The 14812-nt window shown below is 31.7% G+C and overlaps 1 protein-coding gene across 4 annotated transcripts in view; it reads right to left on the bottom strand.

Annotated features, from left to right (window-relative positions):
• Positions 1 to 14812, bottom strand: part of COL11A1 (collagen type XI alpha 1 chain) — a 264657-nt gene that overhangs the window by 106031 nt on the left and 143814 nt on the right. For all 4 annotated transcript variants that reach the window (XM_051993218.1, XM_051993221.1, XM_051993219.1 and 1 more), the window contains 6 exons: positions 13646 to 13699; positions 9763 to 9816; positions 8453 to 8497; positions 8254 to 8307; positions 8103 to 8147; positions 1999 to 2052 (listed from right to left, as the gene is read on the bottom strand). In XM_051993218.1, coding sequence (XP_051849178.1) covers positions 1999 to 2052; positions 8103 to 8147; positions 8254 to 8307; positions 8453 to 8497; positions 9763 to 9816; positions 13646 to 13699 — 306 coding nt within the window. The remainder of the gene's footprint in view (positions 1 to 1998; positions 2053 to 8102; positions 8148 to 8253; positions 8308 to 8452; positions 8498 to 9762; positions 9817 to 13645; positions 13700 to 14812) is intronic.

Below are 14812 nucleotides of genomic sequence, written 5' to 3'. Positions count from 1 at the left end.
AAATATAACTTTTATTTGATTATATTAAATTAGTCAGAATTACTATCTATCTCTACTTATCTATATTAAATTAGCAATACTGAACATCTTTAAAAAATAATCTATAATTTCTGTTTATTAGTAGTAGAAGTAGCATTCATTGAATTTGTAGTCAGAGGCCCTGAGTTTAATTACCTATTTTGCCACTTAAGATCTATCTGACCTTGAACAAATAAAATAACATCTCTGGGTTGTGACTTCCTCATCTATCAAATGAAGAGTTTGGACTACATGACTTCTTAAATTTCATTAAGATCTAAATCTCTGATGTTATCTGTTATAGCCAAACAAGTAAGTCAAGGCTTACCTTAGCATAACGCAGCAAGGTTTATCTGCCTGGATCAAGGCCTTTAACCTCATTGACTCCATTTTCTTATTTATAAGAGACACCTTTTGGGGAAACTCTGAGCTCTAAATCTGTGATTCAATGAGTTAGAGTAATTACCTCCATTTATACCTTTCAGCTGTCATTCTAATATCATTGAAGTATTTTCCCAAAAGAAGTAAGTCAATCAACACTCTTTAGGTCATTTTGACCTTAGATAACAACACTCCAAGGATGAGAATGAAGACATTAGTCAATGAAGTATTAGAAACTATAATACTGGGTAAAGATGGATTGCGTTATCCCCATTACGACCTTGGAACACTATTCATCCCTAAAGGCATGGAGAGAGAAAGACAAGGCTGACTATCTGCAGTTTCCAAGAAAAGAAATAAATCATGTTTTGCCTGTTATGTGTTTAGTTACAGCCAGAATCGTCCACAGGACCTTAAACATCACAAGCATTGTAAACTATTCGACAGCTGGGAGGTTAACTGGAAATTTTAGCTGACACCAAGACAGGATAAAGAACAATAAAGATAACAACTGGATATGACTCTATTTTTTTCTTAATACCAAAAAAGGGGGAAGAGCTTTTCATCACTGTTGAGAGTACAGATTGTGAAAGCAGTCCAAAGAGTGTTAAATGCTAAATAAAAGCATGAGATTATTTAAGGAATCAGAAAATCTAATGAGATCTTCTCTGGCCTATTCTGTGCATAATACCAAGTAACCCGGAGAATATTTAATTTTAAAGGGATGCAACTAAATGACTCTTCATTGGAACTTATGTTCTAGACACATGAAATGAGAAAAAAAAAAACCTGATATTAGGGAAGAACTGTTTTTGTAGACAGGTATGCTGCATGATTTTTTAGTGTGGGATTGTGACATCAAGTACAAAATAGCTCAGAGAACTTTTCATAAAGTAGGAAAACGGTCAATGTGACATCAACAGGATGAGAAGAGTTTAGAACGTTTTAGCAACCATCTATCAAGGTCTTGTAATTTACTCAGTGTATAACCCATCTAGAATTTATAATCTTTGCAAGTTGCCTGAGGATCAGAGATTAGGGGACTTGACCATGATCACAGTTATCAAATGTCAGAGGTGAGCCAAGTTACTAGGTTTTGAAGCCAAGGGTATCAATTTATTTTCTATATGGCACCAGTTCACTTTTTGCCAATATTTTATATTAATTCAAGAAGGGGAAGAAAGGTTTTTCAGGGAAAGTCTTATGTAAGTACATTTAAGTTAGTTAAGTTGCAGGATTTTTTCAGTACCCAGGGTACAAGACTTAATATTAGGAATTCCTATATCTTTTTCAAAGATTATACTTTATTTTTTGATTCAGAAGCAATCATTGTGCAATAATTACAAATGAAATTCACGTTCACAAATTGGAAACATTTACAAGGCATGCATTATTACTTGCCTTTTTGTGCTTATGTTTTAATTATCATTATTGCTTTGTGTTCCTTTTTATACATTTTAATAAATGAATTTTATTAGCATTTGTAGATAGAGACCATTTAAAATGAGGACTCTCTCTCTCTCTTTCTCTCTCTCTCTCTTTCTTTCTCCCTCTCTCTAATGTACAACAAAAGAAAAGAAAAGGAAAAATAATACTTACAGGGGGTCCTTTTGGTCCAGGAAATCCAACAGGGCCCTGAGGTCCTTGAGGTCCCTGAATTGGGAAAAAGAAAAAGACATTATTATTACTTCTCATATTGGTGCTGGAGTCCCACAGAAGGTAGTTACAAATGAGAAAAAGTCATTTATGCATTGCACATGCTGTTATCAGCAAATTGCTTTAATTCCAATGCAAAACTATTGGTAAGATTTTCTGCAGGCCACACTACTACGTCAGAAAATATCATAGATAAAGTAAAAAACATGACTTGCAAAATGAGAACTATCATTTGCAGTTTATTTTTAAAACTTTAATACGAAAGGAATGAGACCAGTGCACTGTAGTAACAGAGCTGTGGAAACATAACGAGATAGGCTCTAAGCTAATCTAAAAGCAACACAGATTTATTTTCCTTGCTCCTCACTTCTATTATGTGCTGCGAATTACTTTGATATTCTTAACCTGAGGACGCTGCAGGCCTTTGCTATTCATGCCAAATACTCATAGATGATATATTTTTTTTTTATTCTGAGTCAGTAACTATTGGCATTTTACTATCCACTAGAGACAACTGTAGAATGGGGATCTTTTATTCCCACAACTCTCAGGAACAAAGTTCTTTAAAAAAAAAAAAAATCACCTCCAACTTTCCAAATTAGCATGGGAGTGTTTCTGAGTAATGCAAATAAATACCAGTTTAATATCATGGTCTATGGAACTCAGACTCTCAGGTTGAAGGATAAGAAGCAATTCTACAGAACATACTAAAAAATGATTTCAACTAATCACTGAAGAATTAAATATTTTCACTTTAAAGGTAGTTTATATTATCTCTAGAAATACTTGCTTTTTTCCCTTTTTAATGTGAGTAAAACTTTCTTCACTAGCCATTTTTAAAATTAATATCTAAAGTTATAATGTTCAATATGTGCTTTTACAATTACTATTGGTTTGGTGTTTTAATGTCATATTTTCTAAAACTTAAAGAATCTTTGATTTCTTTTATTAATTAGGTAATAAAAATGATTTTTTAAAAAATGCTTTTCTGAAGAAATGCTAAACTCAGGAAAGTATAAATTCATGGAAATTATCAATTGACATATATCTTGTCGTATTTTAAAGATAAACAACAATAGTTGTTCAATCATGTCTGATTTTTCATGACCTTCTTTGGGATTTTGCTGGTAAAGACACTTAGAGAGGTTTGCCTTTTCCTTCACCACCTCATTTTATAAATGAAGAGATTAAAGCAAAAAGAATTGTGACTTGCCCAAAGTTACACAACTAGTTTGGGGACAGATTTGAACTCTGGAAGAATAGGTTTCCTGACTCCAGGTCCAGCAGCCTGGCTTCTATGCCACCTAGCCTCCATATAATAATAGTAAAGTTTATCAAAAAACATAAGTGAGCATTTCCTAAACCAGGAAAGGTTTAGGACTATTTCCAGACTTAGGATCTCTTAATAATTTAATGGCCATATACTTTGTAAGGATATGTGTGTTTGTGTGTGTGTTGAATGGAGAGGATGGTGGGTGATATGTGGAAATCCTGTGTATCTCTGAAGATTACATTAGGCATCCAGAAAAATATAATTTAAAATATTTTGAGGATTTTAGAATTAGATATGTCAAAAGCAACTGAGGACAATGATAAAACATTACTAAAAATGCATACAAAATTTCGGAATTATACATAAATTGAACTAATTTAGAATTTTGATAAGTCTAAGAAAAATATTTGTAAGTTGGGGGAATATATAAATTGTTACTAAATGTAAAAAAAAACACTAAGCAGAAAATGAACATTATAAAAACTCTTGAATAAAAATTTAGAACTATGAATAACAATATAAAAGGTGTTAACTATTCTTCAGTTAATGAAACAAATGTTTCCTTTTCATATTTATTAAGCAAAATAGGTGGCATAATGATTAGATTGCTGAATAGGAAAACTAGAATTCAAATCCTGCCTAATATATTTAATACTTGTATGATTTAACCTTTGAGTGCCCCAATTTCCTCATCTGTGAAATGAGGGAGTTGGGTTCAATTGCTTCTAAGATCTTTTATAGATCTAAATCACGGCTGATTATCTCTCAGATTCATTTTCTTCATGTGCAAAAGATATCTAATAATAACACTGACCTAACTGGACCATTCTAAGGATCAAATGAAGCAATGTGGTATTTTGGTCTAGATATTTAGTCTAGAGTCAGACCTGCATTCAAATCTGTTCTCACCCACTAATTAGCTGTGTAGCCCTAGTCAAATAACTTAAACTGTTTGCCTCAATTTTCTCATGTGTAAAATGAGCTGAAGAATGAAATGGCAAACCACTCCAATATCTTTACCAAGAAAATCCCAAAGAAAGTTGGATATATTGAAGAACCACAAAACAACAATAACTGTATTATTCTAAGGATCCAATGAAATAACATATAAAGTGCTATAAATGTCCTAATATTATTATTAGACTTAATACTAAACTGTACTGAAGTGGATTGAAGAAGAGACTAGATGAGAGATGGTCTATAATTTTGAAATCTTCAGTGTTTCAAACAAATAACATTTTAAAAGAGAAAGAATAGTAAACTTAGAATCAGTAAATACAAGTTTACTTTCCAACTTTGCCACTGTGATTTTAGGCAATTCACTTTATCTTTTATAATTTCATTTCCTTTATAAAATGGAGACAATAATTATATTTCCTCTCTCATAGGTTTATTATAAAGCAAATACTTCATAGTGAGTTTGAATAGCTATTAGGAAAAGAAACTAACGTATATATTTTTTAAAGATAAGAAAAAGAAAGCATACTATGCATGTGTGTTTGTATTTGTGTGTGTGCATATGAGCAAGCTAATGGAATAATAGGGAAAATTGAGGGAATTTTTTGACTTGAATAAAAAAATGAGAATAAAGACAATTATGCTGACTTAAAAATTGATATTCAATGAGAGAAATAAATATATGTTATATTAATACCTTGTAAAGATGGTTTTGGGAACAAGACTCATAGCTATGATATAGACTAGTCATCTATTTTTATGCTCACTGTTCAGAGATTTTATTTTTGACATGTAGTATATCCAAATCAATGAAATTATTTTTTAATTTCTTTATATTTGTAGCAATAAATAAGTATTTTCACACCCAAGGCAATGGTGCTATATACATTTCTCACTTTGCTTTTCCAACTGCATTTTATTATGAAATCATAGCGTCTTAAAGCTGGAAGGGACTTTAAAAATTATGTAGTTCAATCATCTCAATTTATGATGAAAATATTTATTAAGCACTTACTATGCAGACAGAAATAAAACTGAAAAAATAGCCCCTGACTACAAAACTCACATTTTTTTTCCCTGGGAATGAGGAAGGCTATTGGTAGCACATACAATTATATAGAAATAAGTGAATAGAATATACAAAGGAATAAAAATAATTTTAGTACAATTTATATAGAAATGAATGAATAGATATAAATAGAATATAATATATATAAAGCAATAAAATAATTTTAATAAAAAGGGTTAATAATTGGAAGATGAGTAAAGTGATATCTGAGCTGTGCTTTGAGGAGAGCTGAGAATTTTATCACACAGAGGCACAGAAGAAATACATAATAAGTAATGGGACTATTTATGTTAAGGCAGAAGATGATGCATTATGTATAGGGAACAGGTAGTAGACTTAGTTTGACTGGAATGGAAGGTACTTTAAAGGACATAATGCAAAATAAGACTGGAGAGGTAGGCAAAGCCAGGTTGTGGAAGGACTTTAAATGTTAACCTGAAGATTATGAGGATGTGGAAAACAGAAGCACCAAATCAAATAGGTAACAAGCCAAGGGACAGGATTAGAACTGCATTCAACTGTAAACCTTGTATTTTTTTCCCTTAAAGTATTTATTGGACTATTATTTTGATTATTCTAAATATAATATCGACCTTTTTTAAAAAACAAGTTTCACTTTTATACACTTTTCCCTCAACATTTAATTTGCTTGCAGAGTGGAAAATAGAGTCCATAAGATTTATTTTTATACATACAAAAACAGTCTCCCTATTTTCCATAATTCTTTAAGCAACTGAGAATTTTCTAAGTTGCAGGTAATGTTATATGTGAGTGTTTGCATATAGAAACTTTAATATTAAATTGGAAATAATATAAATTTATATGTACATATCTGTATTGCTTTGGGAAAGATGATCTCTGAAGAGAAACCAATGAGTTTTCCTACTGAATTAAATCTTTGATAACCAAGACTTGTAATAAGCTCATTTTTTCCCTGAACTTCAGCAAATAAGTTACATTCCATTTGGGCATTAAGAAAATATTGATTCTAACCTGCAAACTGGAAACAGAATTAGTTTTGGAAAGAAATGAGGAAGTACAAAATTCATTGCCTCACAGAGTAGAAAATTCTGCCAAAAATAAAGCTTCTTTAAAAAAAAATCAAACTAAAGGAACCTTTTATTTTTCACCTACCAATATTTTTCTAGCTCATAAATATAATTTTATCTAAATCAGACCATCTTTTCCTCCTACCCCCTCCTAGTTAGAGCTTTCTATACATTTTATATTAAAGTGAATTTGTTTTATTTTATTAAAAAAAACATTTAAGTATTGGATTGTGATAACCCAGAAATAAACGGGTTTATGCCCTTGATGGGTTGTTTTAATTGTTTCTTAATTTTAAAGGTGTTGTTATTAGGGCAAGAATTGGCAGACTACAAATTAATCTAGTTATACAAAAGCTAAACTTCACCCAGTAGCAAACAGAGGGCATGCTCACTCATCTGTAGTTAGCTCCATTGTGTAGCAATTGAAAATCAATTTTTCTAAATAGTTTTTCTATTTACTGGAATAGATGCTTTATCTTGATTTGAATGTATATTGATTGTAGCTTAATGGCTAATGGTAGACTCCATTTCACCAGCATAATCCTGCATGGCCAGAATGCATACTCAAATGAAATGCCCTGGAAGGTGATAAGGGACATCATGGTTTCTATAAGAATTTTCTAAATCTTTAAGTATGATTGACTTGAGTTTGAGAAGTAAATTGTAAGCTGGTTCTATACATAGTTTATTTCATTTTGAATTCAGTAACAAATAATTCTGATATACCTACTCTTCCAAATCAGTACAATAAAGAATGAGGCATTACTTAACTGTGATTCTAGTCTTGAGGGAATTGGGAGCATTAGAAGGAGTAGTGGGAATTGAGTGAACCACAATGACTCCGTCTTGTGACTCAATTCTGGAACTAGTTCAGTTCCCTTTCTATTCATCTATGGCTTTAGTCCAATTTCTGTCTTGTGAGAAAGCTGCATTCAATTGTGGGAATTGAGAGAAAACCTTATTGCATTATTTGAACCTACCTCTGCATGGCTGGGAAGCTACACTACCTCTGCCTGCTGTTTTAGAGGCCTTTAACAAAGAACTTAGGTTATGCTGATCAGAAGCTCAATTAAATCCAAAGTCTACTGCAAAGGGTTTTTCTCACAATTATACATCTCAAGTAACTCATATGTCTTATCTGGAAACTTGCCCCATACTGATCAATGAGTTACTGTTTTCATGGTCCTTTGATTGAATATACATACTGAGGGGGAGTGGGATACATCTTGTTCTATTTCAGAGAATTACACTCCCTCCCCCCCAACTCAGAAATCCCAATATTTCCTCCAATTAGAAATCAGATTACCTAATTTTGTATTGTTAGTTGCTTTCTTTTAATTAAGTGGTCTTATTTGATCAATTGGATTTAATATATAAAAACCTCTCTACCTCTCTACCTCTCTATTTGATATCCAGGTGTAACCTGAGGAGGTCTAGTTCCAATGTGTTGGGCACTTAGCTTTCATGGCTTAATAAATCAATATGCTTGGAAGCTCAATCTTTTGTTATCTCAGTCATTTTATCTTTTACTCTTCACAATCTGTCTAATTGCAGTCTCTATTGAATGTGTACATGTCTGCTCTGCCCATAAGTGATGAATATATATATATATATATATATATATATATATATATATATATATATGATAACCAGCAACAAAAAACATTCCTATCTATAGTTTGCATTGAATCTTACTTACTCTTTCACCAGGAGGACCAGGTGGACCATCACTCCCTGAAGTACCCTGTAGAAAGGGAAAACAAGGAAAAAAATAATTTAACAACATTCCTTTTCCCTATCGGAAAGCTTCTGACCAGAACCAGAAAACCGAAGAAAGCCTGTCACTTTACCTTTGGGCCTGGTTTTCCTGTGGGACCCCTTGCACCTCTCGAACCTCGTGGCCCCTGAGGATTTGAAAACAAGACAGAGAAGACTGATCCTGTGCCAAATATTTTTCAGAAGTAGAATCAATTTTCTCTTTAAAAATCCCTCAAAATATTGAATTTAAAATGCAAATGCAAAACCTACTAGTTAAATGAAGGTACCTACCGTTGGACCACGTTGTCCCCGGGGGCCTGGTTTGCCAGCTACACCCTGCCAAAACAGTTCAAACAGTTTCAGAATATAGTATATTAGAGTGAATTACAGATCTGGGGATAAATGAGGTATTATGAAACCTTTCCAAAATTAATATGCCATTTTTCATCTATTTAGATCTTCTGCATTTTAACTATCTTGTAAAATTCATGGACAGTTTATGTAGGCTAGGTTGACTGGTGGGGAACTTCTATCTATCTATACTATTACAAGATATGATTTTACTACATACTTTACTACAAGGAAATATTGGAGAGAAGGGTGCTATAGAAGCAAGATTCAGAATTGCAAGTCTAACCCTCTTATGTTAAGTAATTTTACATGGATTAAGGGGAAAAGGATGAGATGGGATTTGAATCCAATAAAATTACAGACTTTGTCTATTCACTATAAAAATTACAGAATGGAATGTAAATAAACAGAATAGAAAATCTAATATAAATGTTGTTCTTTTAAGGAAAAAAGTCTAAATAAGGAACTTCAATAAATGGCCATATCACTTTATAATTCACCCAAATACTACAAGATTTTTTTTAAAATGAGGAATCTCAATTTTTACTCATCATTTTTAAATGATTTTAATCACTTTTTAAATATAGCAAAATTCATTTACTGTATTTGCACAATTTTTACTACATTCAGTAGATATTACATATTTATTTCTATTAAATTCCTTTGTCTCTGGCAATAATTATTATTCTTGGAAAGCAAAACAAATTGAACAATGTTTTGATTTCATTGGGTTGCTGCAAGTATAGTGGGGATAACAATAAAGTCTGCTGATATAATACTCTCTCTCACAAATTTGTTTAAAGCACAGTGACTTTTTAGTTGTTAATTAAGATGAATTGGAGGTATATCCAATGAGATTCATTACCTCAGTGTGACTTAATGCTTTCCTAAACTACTCTGACCTAAGGTTTCCAAGACAACTTTTACTTTTGATAGTTCCATCAGTTTTCTAAAAACATGATAAATCTCTTAGAGTTGAATTTCAGAGACAGCAGAAAAATGACCTCCCTATTTTATGTCTTACAGATACAGTCTTTACAGAATATCATAAGTTTTTCCCATTTGCTTTGATAGACAAAGTAGAATCTTGAACATATTATTATTAGTTTATGTCTGCAATTAACACAAGTTTCCCATCCTACTTGCTGCCTTCTGGATTTGTAGGAACAATATCTGACACAAGATCATTCACAAAACTGGCAGTACAATTCTATTTAAATGTATATTGAAAAGATCCTTATATAGCATACCCTGGCACCTTTTTCTCCATTGGCACCTGGGAACCCTGGAAAACCAGTGGAACCCTGTAAAAGAAACAGATGTTAAAAATCAATTGTCAATGCTTGTTGATAGTTTCAACTATATAGTCTATCTTTAATTTAAAACAAAATAACCTTGAAAAAGAGTGTTATACTTAAATTAGATTTTTTTTTCCAAGACACAATACAACTTTGGTTCATATATTTTAAAATTAGCTTACCATTATACTTGAAATTCTGAATGCATTAAAATATCAAGAGATAAAATGAATTTTAGCTTTCATTTCAAAAAGAAAGAACTGATCAAATAATGCATTTTGCCCTAAGGTGAAACCAACTAAAAAAAAATTGAATGTAACAAGATTTTATGAGATATTAATTCCCCATTTTTTCCTTAAAGCTCTGTGAATAGATTTTCTTCTCATTCAATATAAATTACTTAGAAGACATAGGACAGACATGAAATGAATAGCTTTTCTCTATAGTATTTATTTTATTTACTTATGATATTAACAAAAGACTTGGTTATTAACAAAAGATGGAATATAATAACTAATGGAATATAACATTAACTTTCAGTAACTGAACTAATAAGGATTTATTAAATGTTTTATATTGAGCTCACATTTTAATTGTGAAGAAAATATGCAAAGAAATAATTACATACAGGGCAAACTGAAGTTAGAGAATCATGCATAGAACATCTTAATATGGTTTTAAGGATTCAACTCTTGTGTAAGGGTTTTTTTCATTTTTATCTTTCAATTTACAAAGCTTAACATGGTGTTGACTCATAAGAATAATTTGAAAAAATAATCATTGATAGAAAAATTCTACTCAGCAAACAATTATCAAAAGCCTAAGGTATATGTATGCACACACACACACACACACACACACACACACATATATTTGTATATGTAGGGAGGGAGGCAGAGACATAAATAGAGACAATGAAAAAGAGACAGACAAAGACAAAGAAAAAGTTAAAAAGAAAGAGAGAGTGATGAAAACAGACAAGAGAGGGAGCAAGATATAGGTAGAGAGACATAAAAAGAGAAGGAAATATATTAAAGAGAAACTTTGAAGGTAGAAAGCACAAAATTTAGCAACGGATTTGTTATGAAAGGTGACTGAGAATGAGCAGTTGAGGAGGACATTAAAGTTATGAATCTCTAAGTGAATGGAAAAATGGTGGTACTGTTGGTAGCAATAGAAAATTTGAAAAGTAATGAGGTTTTGAGAGATAAAATGCTAAGTCCACTTTTAGTATACTGAGTTCAAGATGCTTACAAAATATACAGTTTGAGAAACCTCAAATGTAGATGGTAATGTGACTAGAGTTCAGGAGAAAAACTAGGGTTGATATATAGACTTGGAAATAATCCCCTAATAATCGAACCTATGGGAACTGATGCCATTAACAAGGAGAAAAGAAGACAATCGAGAACAGAGCATTCAGAATTAGTAGGTATAATACAGATGAATAATCAGTAAAAGAGATTGAGACGAACAATAGAACAGGAGTAGTGTTACAAAAAACCAAAAACTAGTGAAGAGAGAGTATTCAGAAGGAGAGGTGATCAATAGTGTTAAATGAGGCATCTAGAGGCATGTCAGAGAGAGTGTTGGAAGTAAAGATCTGAGTTTAAATTTGGTCTTAGAAACCTTAATTGTGGAACTTAACTTCTCTCATTCTTAGTTTCCTCATAAGTACAATAAGGAAAAATACAGTACTTGCCATGCTGAAACTGAAGTGGACTCAGTCAGCATTGTTACATATTTTCCCTCAACTCCATTTAATAAAGGAGGAAAATATTGAAAGTAATCCAAGATTGGGGTTTAGCAAGACACAACCAGTGATATATGGAGAAAAGGCAATCCTGGGTGGAAAATAACGTGCAGCACTTGCATGTTGGTTCACCAAAGAGTTGACATAGTAACGAGAGAAGAATGTAGTTGGTACAAGATTAACAACCTAAAGAACCAAGGACTGGAAGGATAGAAAGCAATGGTGATGGTAAAGGACATAGGGTGATAAGGCTGATAAAACGGAGGAATGATAGAATATTATGATCAGATAAAGATTCAGAGTTCATGAGCAAGGAAATAGGATACTTTTGAGTAAATGACAAAATTATCTCTGTGTATATCTAGGTAGAGTAAAGGAATATTATGTTATGGGAATAGAGTAAATTGAGGAATTGGAAGTTTTGGATGTTTTAGGGAGCATTACTATGTATATTGATGAGGGAAGGTGATAGGAAGGAAAAATTGTGAGGAAGACACCAAATCAGTTGAAGAAGGAAGGAGAATGCTCCAACACTCCGTAGGTAAAATCCATCAATAAACAGTTATTATAAATGCCTACTATGTGCCAGGCATTAGGTCACTAGTATATGGATAATATTATGATGATAATGTGATGATGATGATGATGATAAAAATAAGTATTTTAATATAACTCCTACTATGTGCCTAATATTATATTAAAGCATTTATAAACATCTCATTTGATTCCCACAACTATAAGGAAAAAAGTGTCATTAGTCTCCTTATTTTACATATGAGGAAAATGAGGAAACTAGAAGTTAAATGACTTATACAATGTTACATAGCTAATATCTGAGAACAGATTTGGAGTCTAAGCCTCATATTCTATCTATTATTCTACCTAGATACTTTACTAGATACTAAATGATTTATTTGAATAGCACCAAACTCAAAGAAACAGATTTCTTAGTGAAAGTAGTAAAGAATGAGTCTGAAAGTAGCAATGGGAAATAAGAAGTATTCTGATTTCCCCTACATCCACTCTTGCCATCACCATAACTGGTAAATTGGAGCATATGAGAGAAGTAGCCAGTACTAGAAAGTAGTGAGAATATATTAGGATTAGATAGAAATGAGAAGAATGTATTAATATACAAATATGCATGAACACACACACACATATTAGGCTGAGAACAGTATAAAATCCAGAAATCACAGAGATGGTTAATTTAATAACAGAGTAGTCTATTGACATACCAGTGTCAATACTGTATCCATTTGATGATAGTTTTCAGAGCAAGAAGTGGAAAAGAGATGCAGGAAAAAGTGTCATAGTGCGTAGCTGAGGATGGATTTTAATGTGAATATTTAGAGTGACCCAGATTAATAAACATTCAAACATATTTATATAACATAGGCACACATATATGTCAAGTTTATATATATTATAATATTTTACTTTAAAAATAAATTATTACCTATTATCTTTGCATATCAGGTAGATCAAAATTGTGAAAGAAAATTTATTTAGTTAATTTTTTAAAATTTAATTCTATTAAAAGGAGGGCCAAAGGAGGAAAAGAGCCTACCCTGCCAAAAAAACAAAACAAAACAAAACAAAAAAGTTGTCCATTTAAATGAATAAATAGTACTACAACACAGGGCACTAGCAGAGGTGAAAATGAAAAAAAAAAAACTATAAACATGCTTCTTTCACTCTACATAGTTGTCAAGAGGATATTTGAAGTAAAGGGGGGGGCATTAAAGTAGTTAATTCCATGGGAAAAAAATTTTGAAGGGTAAAACATTTTTGTACGTAACTGTGCTGAAGTCTGCATAATTTCAAATGTAATACATATGAAAAAAATCATGGATGTTATTACTAATATTTTCTGTAACAAACTAGGATCTCTTCTTTTTTCTTCCTTTCTTACTCTCTTTTACATTCAAAATTGTCCACATTTTGTCTGCTTTCCTTTTGAGTTATGTATTATATGTTACTTATGAAACTTTAGTCTTTCTTGCTAAAAATAAATCTATATGGAATATTTCTTTGATGTTTCTCTTTAAAAATTTTGTTTAGACATAATTTTTTTTTTACCTTTGGACCTTGTCTTCCTGGGTATCCTGGTAAACCTGGAACTCCAAGTTTTCCCTGAATTTAAAAAGAACGACAAAAAAAGAACATTGTCTAAATTGACAAACTGAAATATCATATTAAATATTTTGAGTATTTTAGTCAATAACAATTGCATAACATTCTCATCTTTTTCTGGACTTATTTAAGATTATTCTACAGCACTATTATATTTGACTTTCAGTTCTCTATTTTATTTGGAAGAGAAGAGAAAACCTATTTTTGTAAGGTGTCTTAACATTCTAGCCAAGAACAAATTAGCATAGGAGAATTAAAGCAGTTAGAGTGCTTAGATTTCTCTGCTGGGGAAAAAGTAGTATTTATAACAGTGCAAGGAAAATTCTGGATATACGCATCTGTCTATCATTTATATATTTATATCATATCTGCTTCCTGAAAGTCTTGATATAATTTCTTTGTCAATTCCATAGTCCATGATATTTTCCAACTAGTTCAATGATCACCTCATGATTGAGAGTAGAGCCAAAAATTTTGCCTGCCACCAATATGGGGAAATCTCCAGTTGTCTTAATGTGCAATTGATGAGCAATAACCCAGAATGTGCATTGAAAAATCAAATCCTGGGTCAATCACTTAATACTGATGTTCTTAACCTTTCATGGCCTCAATTCTTGATCTGTGAAATGAAGGAGTTGGACTTAATGGTATCTAAGGTCCCTTCCTGTCTTAAATCTATTATCTTATGGGCCTCTGTTTCCTTAATTTTAAAATTAAGGAACCAGGTAAAATGAACTATAAGAATCCTGATAGTTCTACAATGCTCTAATTATCTTGAAAATTAGAAAGGGGGAAGTCTTTTTTATCCCTGTCTTTTCCTCTACCACACCATTTCTATTTTTGTATATCTACATATATACATATAGTATTTCCCCTAACAATATATAGACTCATTGAGGCTACTGATTATTTCACTTTTTTGTTTCTATAGAAAGTGCATAATATAGTGTCTGGCACCAAGCAGATAATTAACAAGTTCCTATTAATTGATTGATTATTGGCATAGTAAAATGAATAAATAAAAAGCTACTTGGAGGCCTCAAGTCAGAATATTTAAGTTTGAATCACAGTTTCAACATTTAATAGATATCTTTTTCCCCAATAGGAGCCTCA

This window comes from Antechinus flavipes, chromosome 4, assembly GCF_016432865.1.
Source record: "Antechinus flavipes isolate AdamAnt ecotype Samford, QLD, Australia chromosome 4, AdamAnt_v2, whole genome shotgun sequence".
NCBI classification, from domain to species: domain Eukaryota; kingdom Metazoa; phylum Chordata; class Mammalia; order Dasyuromorphia; family Dasyuridae; genus Antechinus; species Antechinus flavipes.
The sequence above is the reverse complement of the archived record's forward strand: the minus strand, read 5'-3'. Positions and strand labels throughout refer to the sequence as shown.